Source organism: Neovison vison, chromosome 1 (genome assembly GCF_020171115.1).
Source record: "Neovison vison isolate M4711 chromosome 1, ASM_NN_V1, whole genome shotgun sequence".
NCBI lineage: Eukaryota > Metazoa > Chordata > Mammalia > Carnivora > Mustelidae > Neogale > Neogale vison.
In genome coordinates this window covers 292,324,374-292,342,266 of record NC_058091.1, presented here as the reverse complement: position 1 = coordinate 292,342,266, position 17,893 = coordinate 292,324,374, and the positions used below count along the sequence as shown (strand labels likewise).

The 17,893-nt window shown below is 38.6% G+C and overlaps 1 protein-coding gene across 1 annotated transcript in view; it reads left to right on the top strand.

The window, feature by feature from the left end:
• CDH6 (cadherin 6) overlaps nt 1–6,977 on the top strand; it is a 125,235-nt gene extending 118,258 nt beyond the window's left edge. The window contains exon 12 of the mRNA XM_044233422.1: nt 897–6,977. Coding sequence (XP_044089357.1) covers nt 897–1,387 — 491 coding nt within the window. The 3' untranslated portion in view covers nt 1,388–6,977. The remainder of the gene's footprint in view (nt 1–896) is intronic.
• Nucleotides 6,978–17,893: the final 10,916 nt, after the last annotated feature.

Genomic DNA, 17,893 nt, shown 5'->3' with positions numbered 1-17,893 from the left:
GCTGTGAAGAAACATCAGGAGCTATTTAAACACAAGTCTTGCTTTGCCTTTCATTTGAGTTCGGACGAAAAATCCAAAGAATGAACATTCCAGGCAACAAACTTACGAACTATGAACCTTTGAAAGATTTTTTTTTTCAAGTTCCCTCTTAAATGTGTTTATTTTGTTTAGCTCTAACAGAAATAAGCTGGTGCGTGTCTTATAACCTAACCCCTCTCAAAGGGGCTGAAGTCCAGAATGGTTTCGTGAATTGTATCTGGGTCTCTCCAGGTATTATCTGTAATTCTGCTCCTTCTATGTAGAAAGGTATGCAGACATTCACATCTCTGCTTTGGGTTTTAAACTAATTTTACACTTCTCTCAGGGAAAAGAAGAAGAAGAAGAAGAAGAAGAAGAAGAAGGCATAGTGCAAAAGTTATTTTAGCTGCGGAGTTATGCAAAGCTTCAACACATCCCGAAGGTGCCAGCCTTGTGCTTATAAGCAGTTTCAGAGCATTTTAGGTGTTCAGCATAATTTGCACTCTGATTGCCACACTCTCGCTGTTTGAGCTTTTTTATATTATTTTTTTATTTTTTCCTTACCTTGAAAACTAGCTTGCCGTTTCAAAGCAAAAGGGAACTACTGGCAAAATATGAAGGTGTTTTATCCTCTACTTAAATCGTAACTCTCTTTCAAATATTTACTCCGTTTGGGGAGTAAATATTGGGGCGGGGGTGGGGGGGGTCTGGTTTGATCACGCGTGGAGGCCAGCCCAGCCTCAAAGCAATAAAAGTGGAGTCTGCAGTTTCCTAGAGAAGTTTTCAAACTTCACGTTGGAGCACAGTGCTTCTTGCTGACATTAATTGGGCGGCGAATTAACTTTCCCTTCCCCGTTCTGCTTTGTTTCTGCTTCCAGTGACAGTGGTGCTGTTTGCAGCTTTGAGGCGGCAGCGGAAGAAAGAACCTTTGATCATATCCAAAGAGGACATCAGAGACAACATTGTCAGTTACAACGACGAAGGTGGCGGAGAGGAGGACACCCAGGCCTTTGATATCGGCACCCTGCGGAACCCCGAAGCCATAGAGGACAGCAAATTACGCAGGGACATCGTGCCCGAGGCCCTTTTTGTACCCCGACGGACTCCAGCAGCTCGCGACAACACCGACGTCCGGGATTTCATTAACCAAAGGTTGAAGGAGAATGACACGGACCCCACCGCCCCGCCCTACGACTCCTTGGCCACCTACGCCTACGAGGGCACCGGCTCGGTGGCCGATTCGCTGAGCTCGCTGGAGTCGGTGACCACGGACGGAGACCAAGACTACGACTACCTTAGTGACTGGGGGCCCCGGTTCAAAAAGCTCGCGGACATGTACGGAGGCGTGGACAGTGACAAAGACTCCTAACGCGTTGCCTTTTTCATTTTCCAGTACGACACCGAAACTCGGGGTGGCTCTTTCTGTCTACTGTACCCGCCGCTCCGGGAAGGGTTCTCTGTTCTACCCGTTCCAAACGCCGATGGCTGCAGTCCGTGTGGATCCAACGTTAGAGACTTTTTTCTAGTACACTTTTATGAGCTTCCAAGAGGCAAATGTTTATTTTTTAGCGCATCCAGTTAACCCCGTCAGTCCACCCCACGGGCCCGCTGCTGGAGGAGAGCGCCGGGAGCGGAGTTGTCCCCTCGCTCTCTTAGGGCAAGTCGGGCACCTGCTCAGCTTCCCCGCCATTGACTCAGGTCAGCTGGCTGCTCTGGCTGTGCATTTCACAAGTTAATGGGATGACGGACTGTGCTTTAATGATAAAAAAAAAAAAATACAGTTTTAGTAGGGGAAAGGAGGGAGGCACCACTGTGAGGTTGGTCCTGGTATATATATCAGCTCCCGAGGAGATAATAAACTATATATATGGGTGTGTCGCAAAGAATTCAAAATGGTATTTGCCCGTCCTCTTTGTTCTTTAAGAACTTTATCTGGCACCAATAACGATTCAAAACATCAAATCCACCAACGTTTTAAGATTCGTGTTCCTCTTTTGGACTAGAAGCAAATTAAATGGTAACGTTCAAAAACAACAAACAAAATGTAGTAATACCTCATTCCTTGCCACTAACTCATAATCTGTTATATATTATACCTGCAAAAGTTTGCCCTTGTACCATATAAAGAGAAAGGGAAAGTAGCTAATGATGTTAACAAAGGAAATACTTAACATATTTTAAAGTTCAGGCCATCAAATGTACCACAGATCACTTAAAATTATTTCAACCATCGGTAGGCTAATTACAAATAAGTCTAATTGTTTAAAATTCTTGAAGGAACTTTTCTGAGACAAATTTTAACTCCTTGTCTGTAGTTGTTGTCAGTATTATTCTAATATACTTGAAAGTAGCAGCGTGAAGTACAATAATTCATATTCTGCAGATACTTCGTACACAATTAAGTTGCATTAGTAAAGATAGATTAAATAAAACTCAAATCCCGCCCTCAGAGTTTAATGGGGAGATGAGAGCCAGCTACACTTGAACTTGAAACCCTGTCCTTCACATCTGGAAACATCTATATATTTATATGACATGATAGATATAGACATATTGTTGAGGTCATAGTAAAAAACTACATAGTACATGTTTGGAAGCTGCTTCCAAAGGGAAATTTTTGATTCCCTTCAATAAGAGTGTTTAAGATTGTATTAAAATGATAGTTGACTTTCAAGAGCATTAATATTTTTTCATTGTTTTTAACTTTGTTGCTATGGCAACCATGCCATCCTTGTCTTTGAACTAATGATTTATCATTAGTAATGGTCTCAAACTACAACAGAAAAGTAATGTACAATCCATCTAATCTATTATTTCTCTAATTATGCAATTAGCATCATAGTTATTATCCAGAGGACCCAACTGAACTGAACTAATCCTTTTGGCAGGTTCAAATCATTTATTTCATATGGTGGTTCTAATGATTTATATCATTAGAATCTTACATTGTGCAGTCATCAGAAATTTCCAAAGTACTGTAATGAAAACATCGTTGTTTTGAAAACTTAAAAAAAAAAAAGCAAACCCAGGCTCCGTGTGTGTATATATATACATATATATAAATATATATTATGTACTTAAGAATATGCTGACTTCAAGTATTAGTCTTAGGGATTTATTTTCAATTAATGTTAATTTTCTACAGATAATCTTAATGTTATTTCTATTTGGGGATACTGTCGTATCAGTACATACTTTCTATTTGGAAACATACAGTTAAGTTTTAAATAGGTGTTATTAACCCAGGAAGTAAAGACGGCACCTTTAAAATAAGAGAAATGTAGTCTTTGGGTTACCCAATTAGAGTGAAAAAGTTTTATATCCATATTCTACCTTGTGTTTCCTGAATGGTTTCCTATTTTGTAATGGGCTTCCCTGTGTACTAACACGTATTTCATGTTTTCAGGGTTTTCTTTTGTTAGTTTTTCACACACACACACACACACACACACACACACAGAGGAATGCAAACAAAATACTACAGGAGGGTTTCACTATAATGAATATCATAGTCACAGTTAAATGTTGAAAAAAGATAGCTTAGTAAAGTTAATTGGTAAGAACTAGTTATTTATAGCAATAGAACACCACCTTAATCACATGACTTACTGTAAAATTAAAGAGCTCTCTGTCCTTACGTTTCATGTCATGTAATAAATTGTATCAAGAAAGATAGTCCTGTAAAAAGAAAGATATCATCAGAAGTCTTCCTTTTGAACTTCTGGGTTAATTGGAATGTCTGAGGGTCGACACTAGCAACTTTTAATGTTTAAGGGTAAGGTTTTTCTCTCCTCGTAAGTGAAAGTAAGTAGTTCTGTAGAGGAATATTTGAGATATAATTGGCAGGGTATATTGTCCCACCTCTAAGATGGTACAGTGAGCCGAGAACAACTTAATATTACTAAATATTGAAATAACTGCTTAATCTCTTACCACAAAACCTGATGATGAATTGAATTCCTAAGAAATTGGATACTTTAAGACTAGAGCTGAATATTTAGTACTAGGGTCCTATAAGTATTTTACTACAATTAATTTACTACCATTAATACTCTCTGATGTCATGGAAATAATAAGAGCTGTATTTCCATAATGCCATGTGGTCTCAATTCCTTCCCACCAAGATATGGCATCAAGGACCCTAGTCAACATGAATGATTACTGGAGAAAAAAATTAGTTCTCGGCTCAGTTTTCACAAAGTCTCTGTCCTGATATTAGATGTTAATGACAGGAAGGATGGAAGGAAAATGGGAAGAGGTAAAATTTAATATTTGGTTTAGTCACTGTGAAACTAAAACTCCTTAATTATAAGCAGATCACTTTTGTGGATTATTTCAAGGACTCTGAGGCCCTTCTGAAATTTTTCTCCCCTCCATTCAAAGGGGAGAGTTTCTTTAAGCCACTAAGTTGTTCCCTAAAATAAGATGGGATTTTTAAAATGTTAAAACTATCATATATAAGTTTACAATCCTTTCACTTCCTAGCTACTTTCTGCTGAAAGGCTTAATTTTTGTTTGTCTCCAAATAAAAAATGAAATCAAATGGGAGAAAAGAAAATATGGTTCCATGGAACCATAAGGCAGGGCCTACTCTGGGCACAACAAAGAAATGTTTTTTTATTTTTTACAGAGTTTTCTTAGCTTTACAGTTTAGTTGCATAAAGGGAGTTTCCGATACAAATGGACTCCTTTTTCAAATGAAACAAAACCTGGCAATTCAATTTTAACTCATTAAAAAAAAAAATTTTCTGGTTTAGTTGTTCATTTTGAACTCCAAAAACAATTGTACAAAACTCTCTTAAAAGTTGAATCTCTATCTTAGAAACATCCAAATCTTACAAATCCAAATTAACTTTAGAAAGTTTCCATTACTTTCATTTCTAAGTACATGAATATTAGATGTGCTGATTTGCTGAGCAATACCTCCCATCAAATGCTTTGCCTTCAAATGGGTATTTGTTTCATCAGAGATAATAATGTATAACTATGTATGTACAAACTATGAATTAAGAATTCCTCAATTCTACATACTTGAGGACCATAAAATTATGCAGCTGAAGGGGAAGAACAGAGTTGATTCTTGGGCACAAACTAAGTATTTAAATCAGGCACATCTAAATTCATTTTCCCCAGGAACCAAACTACCAAATCAATTCTCTTACCCTAACCACTACTTTTAAAGCAATATAATTACTTTGGAAGAACGTTCTAGAAAGTCATGACCACACCCCCGCCCCCGCCACTATTTTGAAAGGTTTCCTCTAAAATGGATCATTTTAGTGTCATTTTATTTTTTATGATTTCACCTACATGAAATCTATTTTGAACTGTGCCAGGGGATTAAACAGTCAAGCATTTACAAGTAACACTAAAACCCAGTCCCCTCTATTACAAGAGTGGAAAGATTAAGATTTAGTGTATGGATCTTCAAGAAGATGAACTATTTCCCAAGATCTGACAAGTAGCTTTCTTTTCCAGAGAATACAGAATTACAGTATGGTCTCCTTAAAAGTTCAGTGACTATTACGCTTGCAGCATTTTTAATCTCCCTTTGGCATCTATGGAATAGTTTTCTAAAGTGGAAGTTCTCGACCAAAAAAACATCAGACCCTGACGCTATTTAGTGTGCAGAGGAATACCCTCTTAGAAAGGAAATACATTGACTCACACACTTGTTAAAGTTAATAAAGAGATAGCTCATTTTTAAAGCCAGAAGTTTATGGTCTCTGCATCGTCAATTTAATTTAAGCATTGCTGAGACAATCTTTAACCTATTCCCCATTTTGTAATACCTTATTTATGATGCATTTTCATTTTTTAATTTGGGGGGAACATAAGACCGACAAAGCCAGCAGATGAAAGTGCCAAAAGGAGGTCAAATGGAAACAAAGCCTATTACCCACTGTATTTCAGACAGGACCGAGGCACTTAGCCTGAGAGCCACTGGGTTATTAGATTAATTTCAAAAGAGCTTTTACAAGTTGCTTAATTCTATTTTTTTTTTTTTTGAAACCCATGGACCACAAACTCAAATTTCTCTTCAAATGGGGTTAATTTGACAAATGAGGCATGGACCCAGCGTTGTGGAAAAAGCATTCCCCTATAATGAGATCCTGGTTTTTCTTGCGAGACTATGTTATTTATGTAAATATGTCTAGAGGCACCTTCTATAAGCTTTTAGTTTTCTATGATCTATTAGTTTAGCGTTTATTAAGGAATCAAATGTATAGAACTGCTAAGGCGTTCAGGGAGAATGCTGTGTAGCAAACCAACCGATCTGCTCGGAAGAAATGGAGGAACGCTTCAAAACCACCGTATTGTTTTGTTTGTGATTCTTTTCATGGCTTTGAAAGTAAACTGCGTTAAGAATAGGCCTTATAATAAATGCTACGTGCATCTTCAGCAGTATCAAGCTAAGGCAATTTGGCATTCTCCTACTGTGATTTGTGATTTTAAACCCAGAAAATAAAAGCTTTTTGGTATTGATTGTTTTTAATTAAAAATACCCGCAAGTATAAATTGAAGCTGATGCCACCCTGGGAGATTTCCTGGCTGTACCGCTCAGTCACAGGGTTTTGCTCACTCTTGAGCAAAACCTGTTCTCTCTGGCGATGAGAACACCTGATAGAAACAACCACTGCTCAGCTCTCATCAACATTTCTAGTCGGGGAGATTTTCATAACTTCACAGTTCACATGATAAAGTTTCCTGTATTCGAAGGAGAGGTAAGACAATTACCTTACAGCTCAGTGTGGCCGGGCCCTTTGTGCTAGTCCAATGGCAAAGACGTGCTCCTTGAAATGGCTTCTTTTCTTTTCCTTTGTTTTCTTAGACGTATACATTTGAAAAGAATGCAATTTAAAAAGTGATTTCTCACAAAGAGTAAATATGCCTTTTGCAAATCAATTTTTGTAACAAGTTATTTATATGATATTACTTAATAAACTGTTTTTTTCTAACTCGTTTTTTTTCAATTCTCTCGAACTATTATTTTTAATAAGAGATTTCAAAAAAAATGTACATGCTGATACACACTTTATCTTTCCAAATCTGCTGTCTGAACCTCTCAAATAGCTAACTAAAGCCAACTTGTTAGACAATAATTAGCTTGTAAACAATAGTTTCTCCCAGCCAGCAGTATACATCATTGGTGCTGCCCTGCAGACTTCTTACTGCTGGGGCATCAAGAATTTTACTGTTATTTATGGAATTGCTGTATTAAGAAGAAAGCTGTTTTTCCTCATGGTAATTGCTTTAGATAAAAAAAGACAGCTCTATATTTTTGCCCATCCCAAATCTCTATCCTTTATTTCACTCCCATAGAGAAAAATGTCTGTGGATCTCTGATTTTAAAAAGAAAAAGAAAAAGCAAGAGCCAGACCAGAGGGAAATAAGGATACAATCCTTCCAGCATCCTGATACTATGAGTAAATAAAATGTTTTTAGCATATTCAGAGCTATAATATTTCATATGCTTGTTCTCTTTGAAGCTGCCTCCTATTTCTACAGAGACTGTTTCATAATTTTTTAACCGAGAGAATTCATAGCTTTGCAAAGAAGACGTTTCATTTATTCACTCATTTGTTCAGCAGTGGGCAAATCAATGTGTGCCATGAAATATTCTACAGTAAGCCCAAAAGATACATTTTCCCTTCTCTCCAGAAGCTCATGGTCCAGGAGGAAGGGCTGCCATAAATTCCTAGCTGTAGCGTCCCCCAGAAGGTGGCGGCGGGGAGATGCCACCAGAAAGATAGAGATGCTGGAGTTCATAGGAAGGAGAAACTGTTTTTGCCAGGTGGAGGAGGATGTGGGAGGTGTAGGAATTTGTAAGACTGAGATAAAGAGAGATAAGAAATCAAAAAGAGGGTCGCCTGGATGGCTCAGTTGGTTTAGCAGCTGCCTTCGGCTCAGGTCATGATCCCAGCATCCTGGGATCAAGTCCCACATCGGGCTCCTTGCTCGGCGGGGATCCTGCTTCTCCCTCTGCCTCTGCCTGCCATTCTGTCTGCCTGTGCTTGCTCTCTCTCCCTCTCTCTCTCTGACAAATAAATAAAATCTTAAAAAAGAAAGAAAGAAAGAAAGAAAGAAAGAAAGAAAGAAAGAAAGAAAGAAATCAAAAAGAAGAGCAGGCGAAAGAAAGAAGTGAGAGGGATGTTTAAGCAATGCCCCTCACCTCAATGGAGGTTCCCAAAAGAGGACTACACTTGGAAAAGTCACACGTATCAGAACACAGAGGGTTGCTAATACCACAGCAGCCAATTTGCATTGTTTTTTTGTGGGGTTTAAAGTTAACTTGGTGCGAACCAGGAACCCATGGGAAGGAATGATGGTACTGAAATACGTGTTTTTTGAAAGATTATCCATCGCACAGTAGTATGCATGGTGTGCTAGAGCTAAACACCTCTCCTGTGCCCCCAGCTCTTCATGACCCCAAGGCAAGCAGAGTTATGCGGATCTAGGACACTTCCCTGACCTAATGGAAGCATAGGCAGGAAGGGCAATGTGCTGTCTCGAAGACCCAGTTCAGGAAGCAGGTTCCTGCATATGTTTAAATAGGCTAAGACATTTCCCATCACCAAAACACACTACTTCCTGTAGCAGTTATTAGTAGTAGGTAATAGGGTAATTCACTCTAGCTGCTGAAACATACAAAACCCAAAATCTCCATGAAATTTGCCTCACTCTTACGGAGCTCAGGGTGGTCATGAGCTTTTCTCCTTGTACCTATGCCATTTGGAGAACACTGCCTCCAAGGTTTAACGTGGCAAGGGAGGAGAGTTTGCTGGGTGATCATACAAGATGTTTCTAAGGGGGCAGGGCCTACTCATGGCGTATACCACTTGAACTCACATCTCATTGGCCAGAACTTGGTCACATGGCCCCACACTAACTGGACAGAGGCTGGGAAAAGAAGACAGACAAACACACGTGTATTTGGTGATACACTCTGGTGAGCCTCACTTACATGGAAGATATACATCATACATATTTGCCCCTTGTGGGTTCAGTCTCTGTCAATCTTGCAATATTATTCCCAAATCCTGCCAGTTTCAGTCATCATTATAAGCCAAATCTCATAATAATCATGAGGTTGTTATCAAAAGAGCAAGTAGGAAATCATCCACAAATGCAAACTTCAACTGGAAAACAAAGCGATTTGTCTACCATCCTCAATCTCAATGCCCATGACAGATATTCCTAATCAACTGACTCACAGATCTCCCAGATATAGCCTTAGAACCCGTAATTGGAATGCCCCACCGGCCATCAACAATAGAATAATATTGACCCATTAGCTCTCCTAAACCTAAGAGATTAAGTTCTCCGGTGAAAGACTAGTTTTCTTTCATTCTAGGTTTGGTTGACTACCCACCACTGACTTTTGGGAAGAACACTCCAATCCTGAGGTTGTCAAAAATTTGGAATAATTAAGGAAGATGAAAGGCTCAGCCTGCCATTATAATCGGTCCAAACTTTATTTCATAAATCTGAACCAACAAGCATGTGTCTCTTTGTTTGAACAGTTCAGATATTAATTTCAGCTTGGAAGACTCATCTCCCTTCAGTGATACTCTGGAACTTCTGCATTCATTCTGCAAAAATCATTTGCAAACCTATGATGGGCCAGGCACAAATCAAGGTGATAGGGATACAGGGGTAAAAAGGCAGTTATCCTCACTGCTCCGTACATACCCGCCTCTCAAGGACTGCCTCGATTTAATCTCCCATTATTAATCTTAGTTTGCCTGACTAACATTTTGTACTGAATGACGCCCTGATTCTTTTGATCACTTTCCTAGGTCTCATATTCCTGAATTCAATACTTTTCTAAATATGCTATGAATAGATATGGCTCTTTAAAAGAAGTAGATTGTCTTCTACTTCTGTCTATAATATACTTATTCCTTTTTTTAAATGTCTCTCTTGACATATTAGATCATCTTTATTGCTTCCTGAGCCATTTGGTCTCAAAAACTAAACTTTTAATGGCAAATATATCTTGTTTGCACATTGGTAAGAAAATGTCTCCTTATAGTCAGGAAAGGATAGGTTTTATTAAAGCTTTTAACTTTGCTTAGCTGCCTGATAATAATGCTTTACTGTTATATAGCACTTCAGAAATAACTGTTATATATATGACTTAATATAATTCTCACAAAATCCCGGCACAATAGTCTGTATCTTTCCCATTACACAAACAAAAAAGTGGGGTCATCTGTCCTGAGGTCCCATCACAGGAATTAGAATTCAAATCACTTTTTCAACCCGGACGCTGCAAGCCTGCCACTGAACCCTACATTTTCCTCTTTGTATACATAGTCCAATCCATCCGTTTGAGAGAAATATTTATTGGGAGGAAAAAGGAATCTTTTTTCCTTTACACAAATTCAGATGAGGTTCGATTCTGGTAATGGCTGTAGCCTCAAAGGCCTTCCTATCCATAAGATCAATCCAAATGCTCTGTGAAGAATAAAAAAAGCCTGAAAAACAAAAATTGTGCCTATTGTCCCCAATTTATCTAACTGATTTCCAGTGTAAAATTAGAAGTGTTCCCAAGAAATGGAAAATTCCATTCAAGACAGCAAGAGCTATAGTTCTTTATGTGATAATAATCTTGACAATATCGGTATTTTGGACATCAAATTGTAGTAAGCTCTCCGTAAGGGAGCAGTGCCCTGTGACAGGACAGGGAGAAAGCCAGGAATGAGGACTTCCTGTTGCTCCTTAAGCAATTCAGATTCCATAACTGAAGCAGGAGCTGAGGAGGAAGGAGAGGGCCTTGCTCTGCCCGCAAGTACCCATTAAATCCTGGTACCCTCCCCGGTAACATGGTGTCTTCTGTGACGCCATCTTGGGAGATAATCCAACTGCCCAGAGGTGGTGTCTGTGTGGCACTACAAATCTTTGCTTGTAAGCTACAAGTAATGTATGTCCCATATTCTTGTATAACTGAGCTATTTTCTGTTTTGAACCTTGATTCCTGTGAGCAACGGAAAGTGAACTTTGTCATTTGGGTTTTTGTTTTTGTTTTTGTTTTCGTTTTTGTTGTTGTTATTTTTCCCACAAGCCCTTCTTATATGATGGCTAATTCTAAGAGGCTGAGGCACATAAAGGGTTGGGGTAACAGGAAGAGGAGGTAGTCAGAGCTTAAGCCAACCTGCTCAGGGAGCTGGAAAGAGTGGATGGAACCCAGGAAAAAAAAAAAAACAAGCAAACAGGGGAATTCTCTTAGCCCTTCCCATTGGTCATCCCACCTTTCACAAAATGGAGAGGCTTAAGTTTATTGATCAGAAATATTTCTTTGTTATTGTCATTATTTCTCATTCTCAGAAGGTCAGGATCAAAAGCTTAAGAAAGACACCTGATTCTCTTCTGACTTATGGCTGCAGCAGAAATTCAGAAAGAACTGAAAGTTACCTCAGAATGTCATTATTTTAAATTTAATGCAAATTTATAATACTGTTTTCTTTTGCTTTACTGTCTCAAGCATTACAAAAAGTATTCATTGATAGTATTAAAATATATTAAATAATATATTAAGACTGAGCCAGTCTTCAGCGATTTCTCAGCATCTACGTGATGAGAACTTTCCTACCTACTTTATACACAAAATGTTTTTTCTTTATCATAAATCAAGAAGATCATGACAAAGTGTTTTTTGATCTGTGAATACATTTACATGAAAAATCTCACAAAGTTACAAAATTAAGCCACCATTGAATATATATTTAACAAATACTTTATGTTGGAAACAATAAACATGTTAAATCCAGACTGTTTGGTTCCCTTTGGATCCAAAGAAATATATCTACCTTAAAAGAATTTGACGAAATGACACCAAGATTCAAATGATAACTCTCAGGTGAGAAAGGCTGAGAGGCTGATCGATTCCAGTATTAAGACTTGAGCTGGGCCTCCATCAGAGCACTGGTAACTACACCAAGGTCACCAGACTGCTTCTCTAAAATGCAAATTCCCCATCCCAGTCCAGAAACAGTGAGGGCTATTGTAGGTACTCCACTGGCCTCAGACCATTCCAAACTTTGGAAGCTCCATCTTCATTATATAAAACATTAAAATGAACCCACACTTTATGGGGTAAAATGAATCCAGTTGTAGTTTACTAGTTTACAAAGTATTACTATATACACCATTAGACTTTGATTGGGTGTTTTTGTTTTGTTTTGTTTTGTAATTTTCCTTTGGTATTTTGAAGTCTCCCTTTTTACAATTTCTGCTTTGGGGGCTATAGCTCATCTGAGAGCAAATAGGTACTGTGTGTATTGTGCCTAATGTGTTCAAAGATATCCTAAAGTGAAGATGGGACTTGGGAACCTGCATTTACAGCAAGTTCGCAGCAATTTTTATACACCCCAGAATTCGAGACAAACAAACGTGAAGCCACTGAAGTAACAAAAGCAAAGATAGGCTTGAGGAACTGGAGGTCAATCAGTTTGACTAGCGTAGAAAGTTCTGGAAGGGATGAGGAGAGACGGAAGTTCTATATTCTTGCACATGCCTTCCAATTTTCCTTTACTTACTGGAGGCAAAGCATATACTTGTCTAACAAATGATAAAGGGATTAACACAGGTGCCGTCCCTAGAAAAGTCTGCAAGTTTCCAGTTAAAATACCAGAAGTAGTTCATACACATCTATTTAAAACCTCAGGTGAAGCTCTCCACTCCCCCACCTTTTTTTCCAGAACTTTTCTGGCTGCTTTCCCTGCATGTGTCAGTCAATAAGTAAATAACTGAGATCCCTCTAGAGTTGATTCACCAATCTTCCCAACCATTTGCTTCTATTTCTCTCTTCTTAAAGTCAGCTGTTATTCTATGAGCCTCCGCTGGGGAGTGCCTCCTCTCTCAGGGCCCAATCAGAGCTCCACTTCAATTAGCTTAATTGGAAGAAGACACAACCAAATTTCCAATTAAAGTTCTAAAGGAGCTATTAGAAGAGCTATTTTTGTCTTTTCAGAGCAAGCTCTCCTAATAGTCATTTTTTAAAAGGTAAAAAATCCTTAAAGGAGAAAAGGTGAGCATAATCAGATCAATTACCACTGCTAATCATTCCTGGAAGTAGAGTTGGGTCTTTTCACCTAGGTAATTTGGAAGTAAGCCACCTGGTCATTCTTTTATTAATTTTAATTATTATTAAATTAATACATGTATGTTGCCTAAAATGCCAAAGAGTTTTAGATAGCTTATAGCAAAAACTTACCACTCAATCCCATTCCCTTACCTGGAGGTAATCCCCTTCAACTTTCCCAGATAGTTCTAGTATTTACTCCCTTATTTCTAAATAATGCTCACATTACACTGAATCATAAGAAATGGTCACTTTTGTGGGTATAAAGTGGCTGGTAACAACCTCAGGTGGCTCAAACTCATGCTACTGTTTCTTGGGTTTACAGTTTTGAATGTTGTTTACTGATTTCCTGCTACGGAGAATAAAAATTTAGATTTACTACAACACCTTCAATGTGTACATGTGCATACATTCACACACTTATGTTCACTTCTCCCCATCCTTCCAGCATAGCTATAGTACAATTAGCAATTAAGAGGGAGAGAAACCATAAGAGACTCTTAATGTCACAAGACCAACTAAGGCTTGCCCGGGGCGGGAGGAAGGTAGGGAGAGGGTGGTTGGGTTACGGACATTGAGCAAGGTATGTGCTATGGTGAGTGCTGTGAAGTGTGTAAACCTGGCGATTCACAGACCTGTACCCCTGGGGTTAATAATACATTATATGTTTATAAAAAAATTAAAGATTTTTTAAAAAGGTGTTTATGTTTACCCTATATAAACATTGCTCACAGTTGAGCCTATCCTGTACTATGACTTAACTTTTTCCTGAAATTCACAATTGTCTCTTTTTTTAAAACTTGCTTAGTGTTCTGCCATAACTCAGTCACAAACTTCCCGACAGGATTTGAAAATTCCTCTCAACCATGTAAGGTAATCTCCAGTAGTTTTCTGTCGCTTGCAATAGCAGTCCAGAAACTCTCCATCTCTCTGGTATCATGAATAATGTCTTAAAACATTTTCTTCTGCTTTCTGCTGCTTGCCTCTTTCTACTCAATTTCATTTCAATGTTTGCTTTGGTCTTTTTTGTCTACATTAAAAATCTTCCTCAATTGTCCAGTGATTGTTAGCTGTCTGCTCATACTTAAGAGCAAGGTCCTGAAAAGCTAATCAGAAGCTCTGTGCATCGGGTGGTGGGTCTCACCATAGGGTCATTGAAGGACACTGATGGTTTCACCGGAGCACCCAGACGTCAGCATTCACGAACTCTTGTCATGGATCACTTTCCACTGAGAGCACACTCAATCTCCTCCCTGGGGGTCCAATCCTGGCTGCCAATATTCAGAGAGCTTTACATGGGAAGGAACTGGGAGGATCCCAATGTTAATAATCTAGATTTGCACTTGATCTATCTTGAGGGACGCTCTTCCCCCAGCTTTCAACCGCACCTGCTGTTCCTGAGTTGCAGAGTCTCTTTGATTCACTTTTTTCTAGAGAGTAAATCTCCTGCCTTCTTCTGGGATGGGGAAACAACAGTGAAGAAAAGTCACCTGGATTTGCAGAGTAGGAAGAGGATCTGGGGTCCACCTGCTCCTGATCCAGATGTACAATCAGTCTGTTTTCAGCTGCGCCCCACACCCTGGCACTCAGAGGTGCCTGGCACCTCTAATTCTTGACCTTCCCTGAGGGCATTATGAAAATGCTTGCTTCTTATTGGATTCCCACCGGTGCTAGAAATTAGGCTTCCACTTCTCTATTCAGCTGGGTAAGTTGCCACTCATTTATCTTCCTCTCATCTTTTTAAAGTCTTTTTTTAATGTGTTTTTCCTATATTCATTCAATCAGTGAATATGAATAAATATTTATTGTGATAAATATTTGGGACTACAACTCTGAACATGAACAATTTGGGGCTTATAGTATAGCAGAAAAGGGATAAATAACCAGTTGTAATAAAATGCTGGTAGAAGTATGGGGAGTATGGATACTCTAAACCATGGCTTCTGAAAGGAATAATGATGATGCTAAACAAGGAAAAAAAGTCAGTTATGAGACACAGAGCAACCGCATGAAATGGACAGCCCATAAGAGGACTCAAAATGGACAGAGGCCATGGTACCTTCAGATAACTTCAAACATTTGGCATGATTGGAGCACAGTTCGTGGGAGAAGCCCACTGAGACAGGAAAGGCAAGGAGAGTGGAGGTCAGGTCATAAAGAGCAGAAAAAGACATTGTAAAGAGTTTGGACCTTATTCTCTAATGGAAGCCATGATAAGACTTAGAAAAGGGAAGAATAAGCTTTTCTTTCAAAAGATACCTCTACCTTGAGTGTGGAGAAAGCCTTGAAAGGCAGATGGAACCACAAGTAAGCAGACACAGTAGAAGGCTAGTGTGGTCCTTCAGACAGGAGGTGACAACAGCTGATAATAGTGGGGTAATAGTGACTTTATGTTTACCTCCATGGACTCTGAGAGATTTAGAACGGTTTCGCTGCCTGACTGGATTGTGGGCCATCCCCACGTTTCGGACTGAGCGTGTATGTGGCTTGTGATACCATCAGAGACAAGGTCCCATAAAAGGAAAGGATTTGAAGGAAGACAATCTGTTCAATGTAAGCATGCTAAGTTTAAGGTATTCATGTGACATTCAGGAGAAGTCAAGCAGCAGTTAAATATATAGACCTGAAGTTTAAGAAAAGCAATTTGGGATACGGATGTCGCTTTGAGAGCCAGCTGTATACAGGTAGTAATTTCAAGGTAGAAATGGATGAGATTGTGCAGAGGAAGTCTGCAGACTGTGAAGGGAAGACAGACAAGACAAAACCTATTAGAACGCCAGCAATTAAGGATAAACAAAAAGAAAAGAACCTGCTTATTTAGGCTGAGAAATATTTTCTCAAGAAGTAGGAGGGAATCAGGGGAGTCAGTGTTTAAAATTTAGGGAAGGGGTTATAATAACAATAGGTCAACAGCGTAAAATGTTACCCAGGGGTTAACTCAATAAGAACTAACAAGTGTCCAATGGATATAGAGAAAAAGAGGGAGTAACTGACCTTGGATACAGCAGTTACAGTGGAGATGGGACATTAGCCAGGTTGTTGGATAAGGATGTGAAGTCCTGAATTTCACCAACTCACTCCAGAAATTAAGAAGTAGTGAGAGGGTATGATGGCGAGGATGTGAGGTACTCCATAAGATGGGGTACCCCATCTGTCTGGGGTACAGATTTGGGGTCAGGAACTCCTAGAGATTCTTCAGAGAATAGGGGAAAGAGACGACTAAAAAGAGAAAGCTTTCCAGGTAGCATTAAGGTCCAAGTTGTTCAAGACCATGAATTTGTAGTTGCTCTAGTCTCTAGCCTGATGTGATTAAAATTTGAACCATCTCCTCTTTTCCAAAAGCCTAGTAGATGTAATGTGATATAAAGCCATTCACCTTTCCATCAAACTTGTAAGCTACCTAGAAAATTTAGGGAAATAGTAATACTGTATTTTATAGAACAATTCAGTGACATAATCAACAGTGTTAAAATTTCAGTCTCTTGACAATCTACTTCACAGTTTGGAGGATCATGTTTTTTTTAGAGAAAAGACCTTTAAATGATTCTCTGAAACAGCCTATTTGATTACTCTTTCTCCCTCAGTTTCAAAGGCTATTCATTAGGTCCTTAGAGAATGAGCAGCTTCCTAGAAACGACAAAATCTCCCCTTCTTAATTTGGGATCCCAATGTCGCCCCACACCGACAGCTTTTGTTTTAAATCTATATGATTATCTCAGAAAACAGATGACCTCTATAATCAAATCAGGCTTATCTCATTTCACTTGGAAATTTTTTAAAGCATTGGCGCACAGATTATCTATCCTCAATCAAATTTAGTTTATGTCTACTTCCATCATAAAAGAGTCTTTTTAAGATTCTCCTTTGTTATTAGTGAGTAATAGATAATGTATCTTTTGGGGAGACAAGGTTATTAAAGGTATGCCTGGTCATGTTATTGTGGTACATAAAGAATAATTTTCAACACCACTTACAATACGTAATCAGTCCTCTTTATTTCTGCCTCATTGGTAAAGCCCTCTAGGAAATAATACGCATGGTCAATACGATATGTTATATGTCTTTGTTGCCCATCAATGTACCTGCCATGTTATATATATAGTAAGCTGCCAATGAATATTAATATTTGAATGAGTGAATTTTTATATCTTTGAAGAAGAGTTATTCTTTAATATCTATTCTTCAGGAATATCAAGCTGTGTCTAAAAGCAATCAAGTATGACAACTGTAATATTTTCCTAAGCTTTTGTACCTTAAATTCTACACGCTTTCATATTCACTTTCAGATAGCGAGTGCATAAAGCACCTTTTTCATGTTTGCAATGATCCCACATAGTCAAGATTCTCAGTGTTGGGCTATCACACACATTGACTTTGAAATCCCTGGGTACAACGTTGGATGGTGACTCAGGAAAAGGCATTAGATTTTTTAAAATGTTGAATATTGCAGCTGGTCTTCTTAATAAAGAGAAAAGAGGTTGAATACCTGGGGGACAAGTGTTATATGTACATTGAAAGGCAACACTCATCTCTTCTGAATACATGATAATGGAGAGGAAAATGGTGCTGAATATGCAGAATGTTCAGGATATTAGTGTGGACCATGGGAAAATGCTGCATAATCAATGCTGATGGGGAGAAAAAGTCTCATCTAGCAGCTTTGAAAATACCTTTTTGAAATTTCAAAAATTGGTTATTTTTTTTAAAGATTTGGGATGAATATTGTTTCTGAATTTGAGGCCCTTTGTGAAAAGGAAACATTGCTGTCTGAATTTTGCTACTTACATC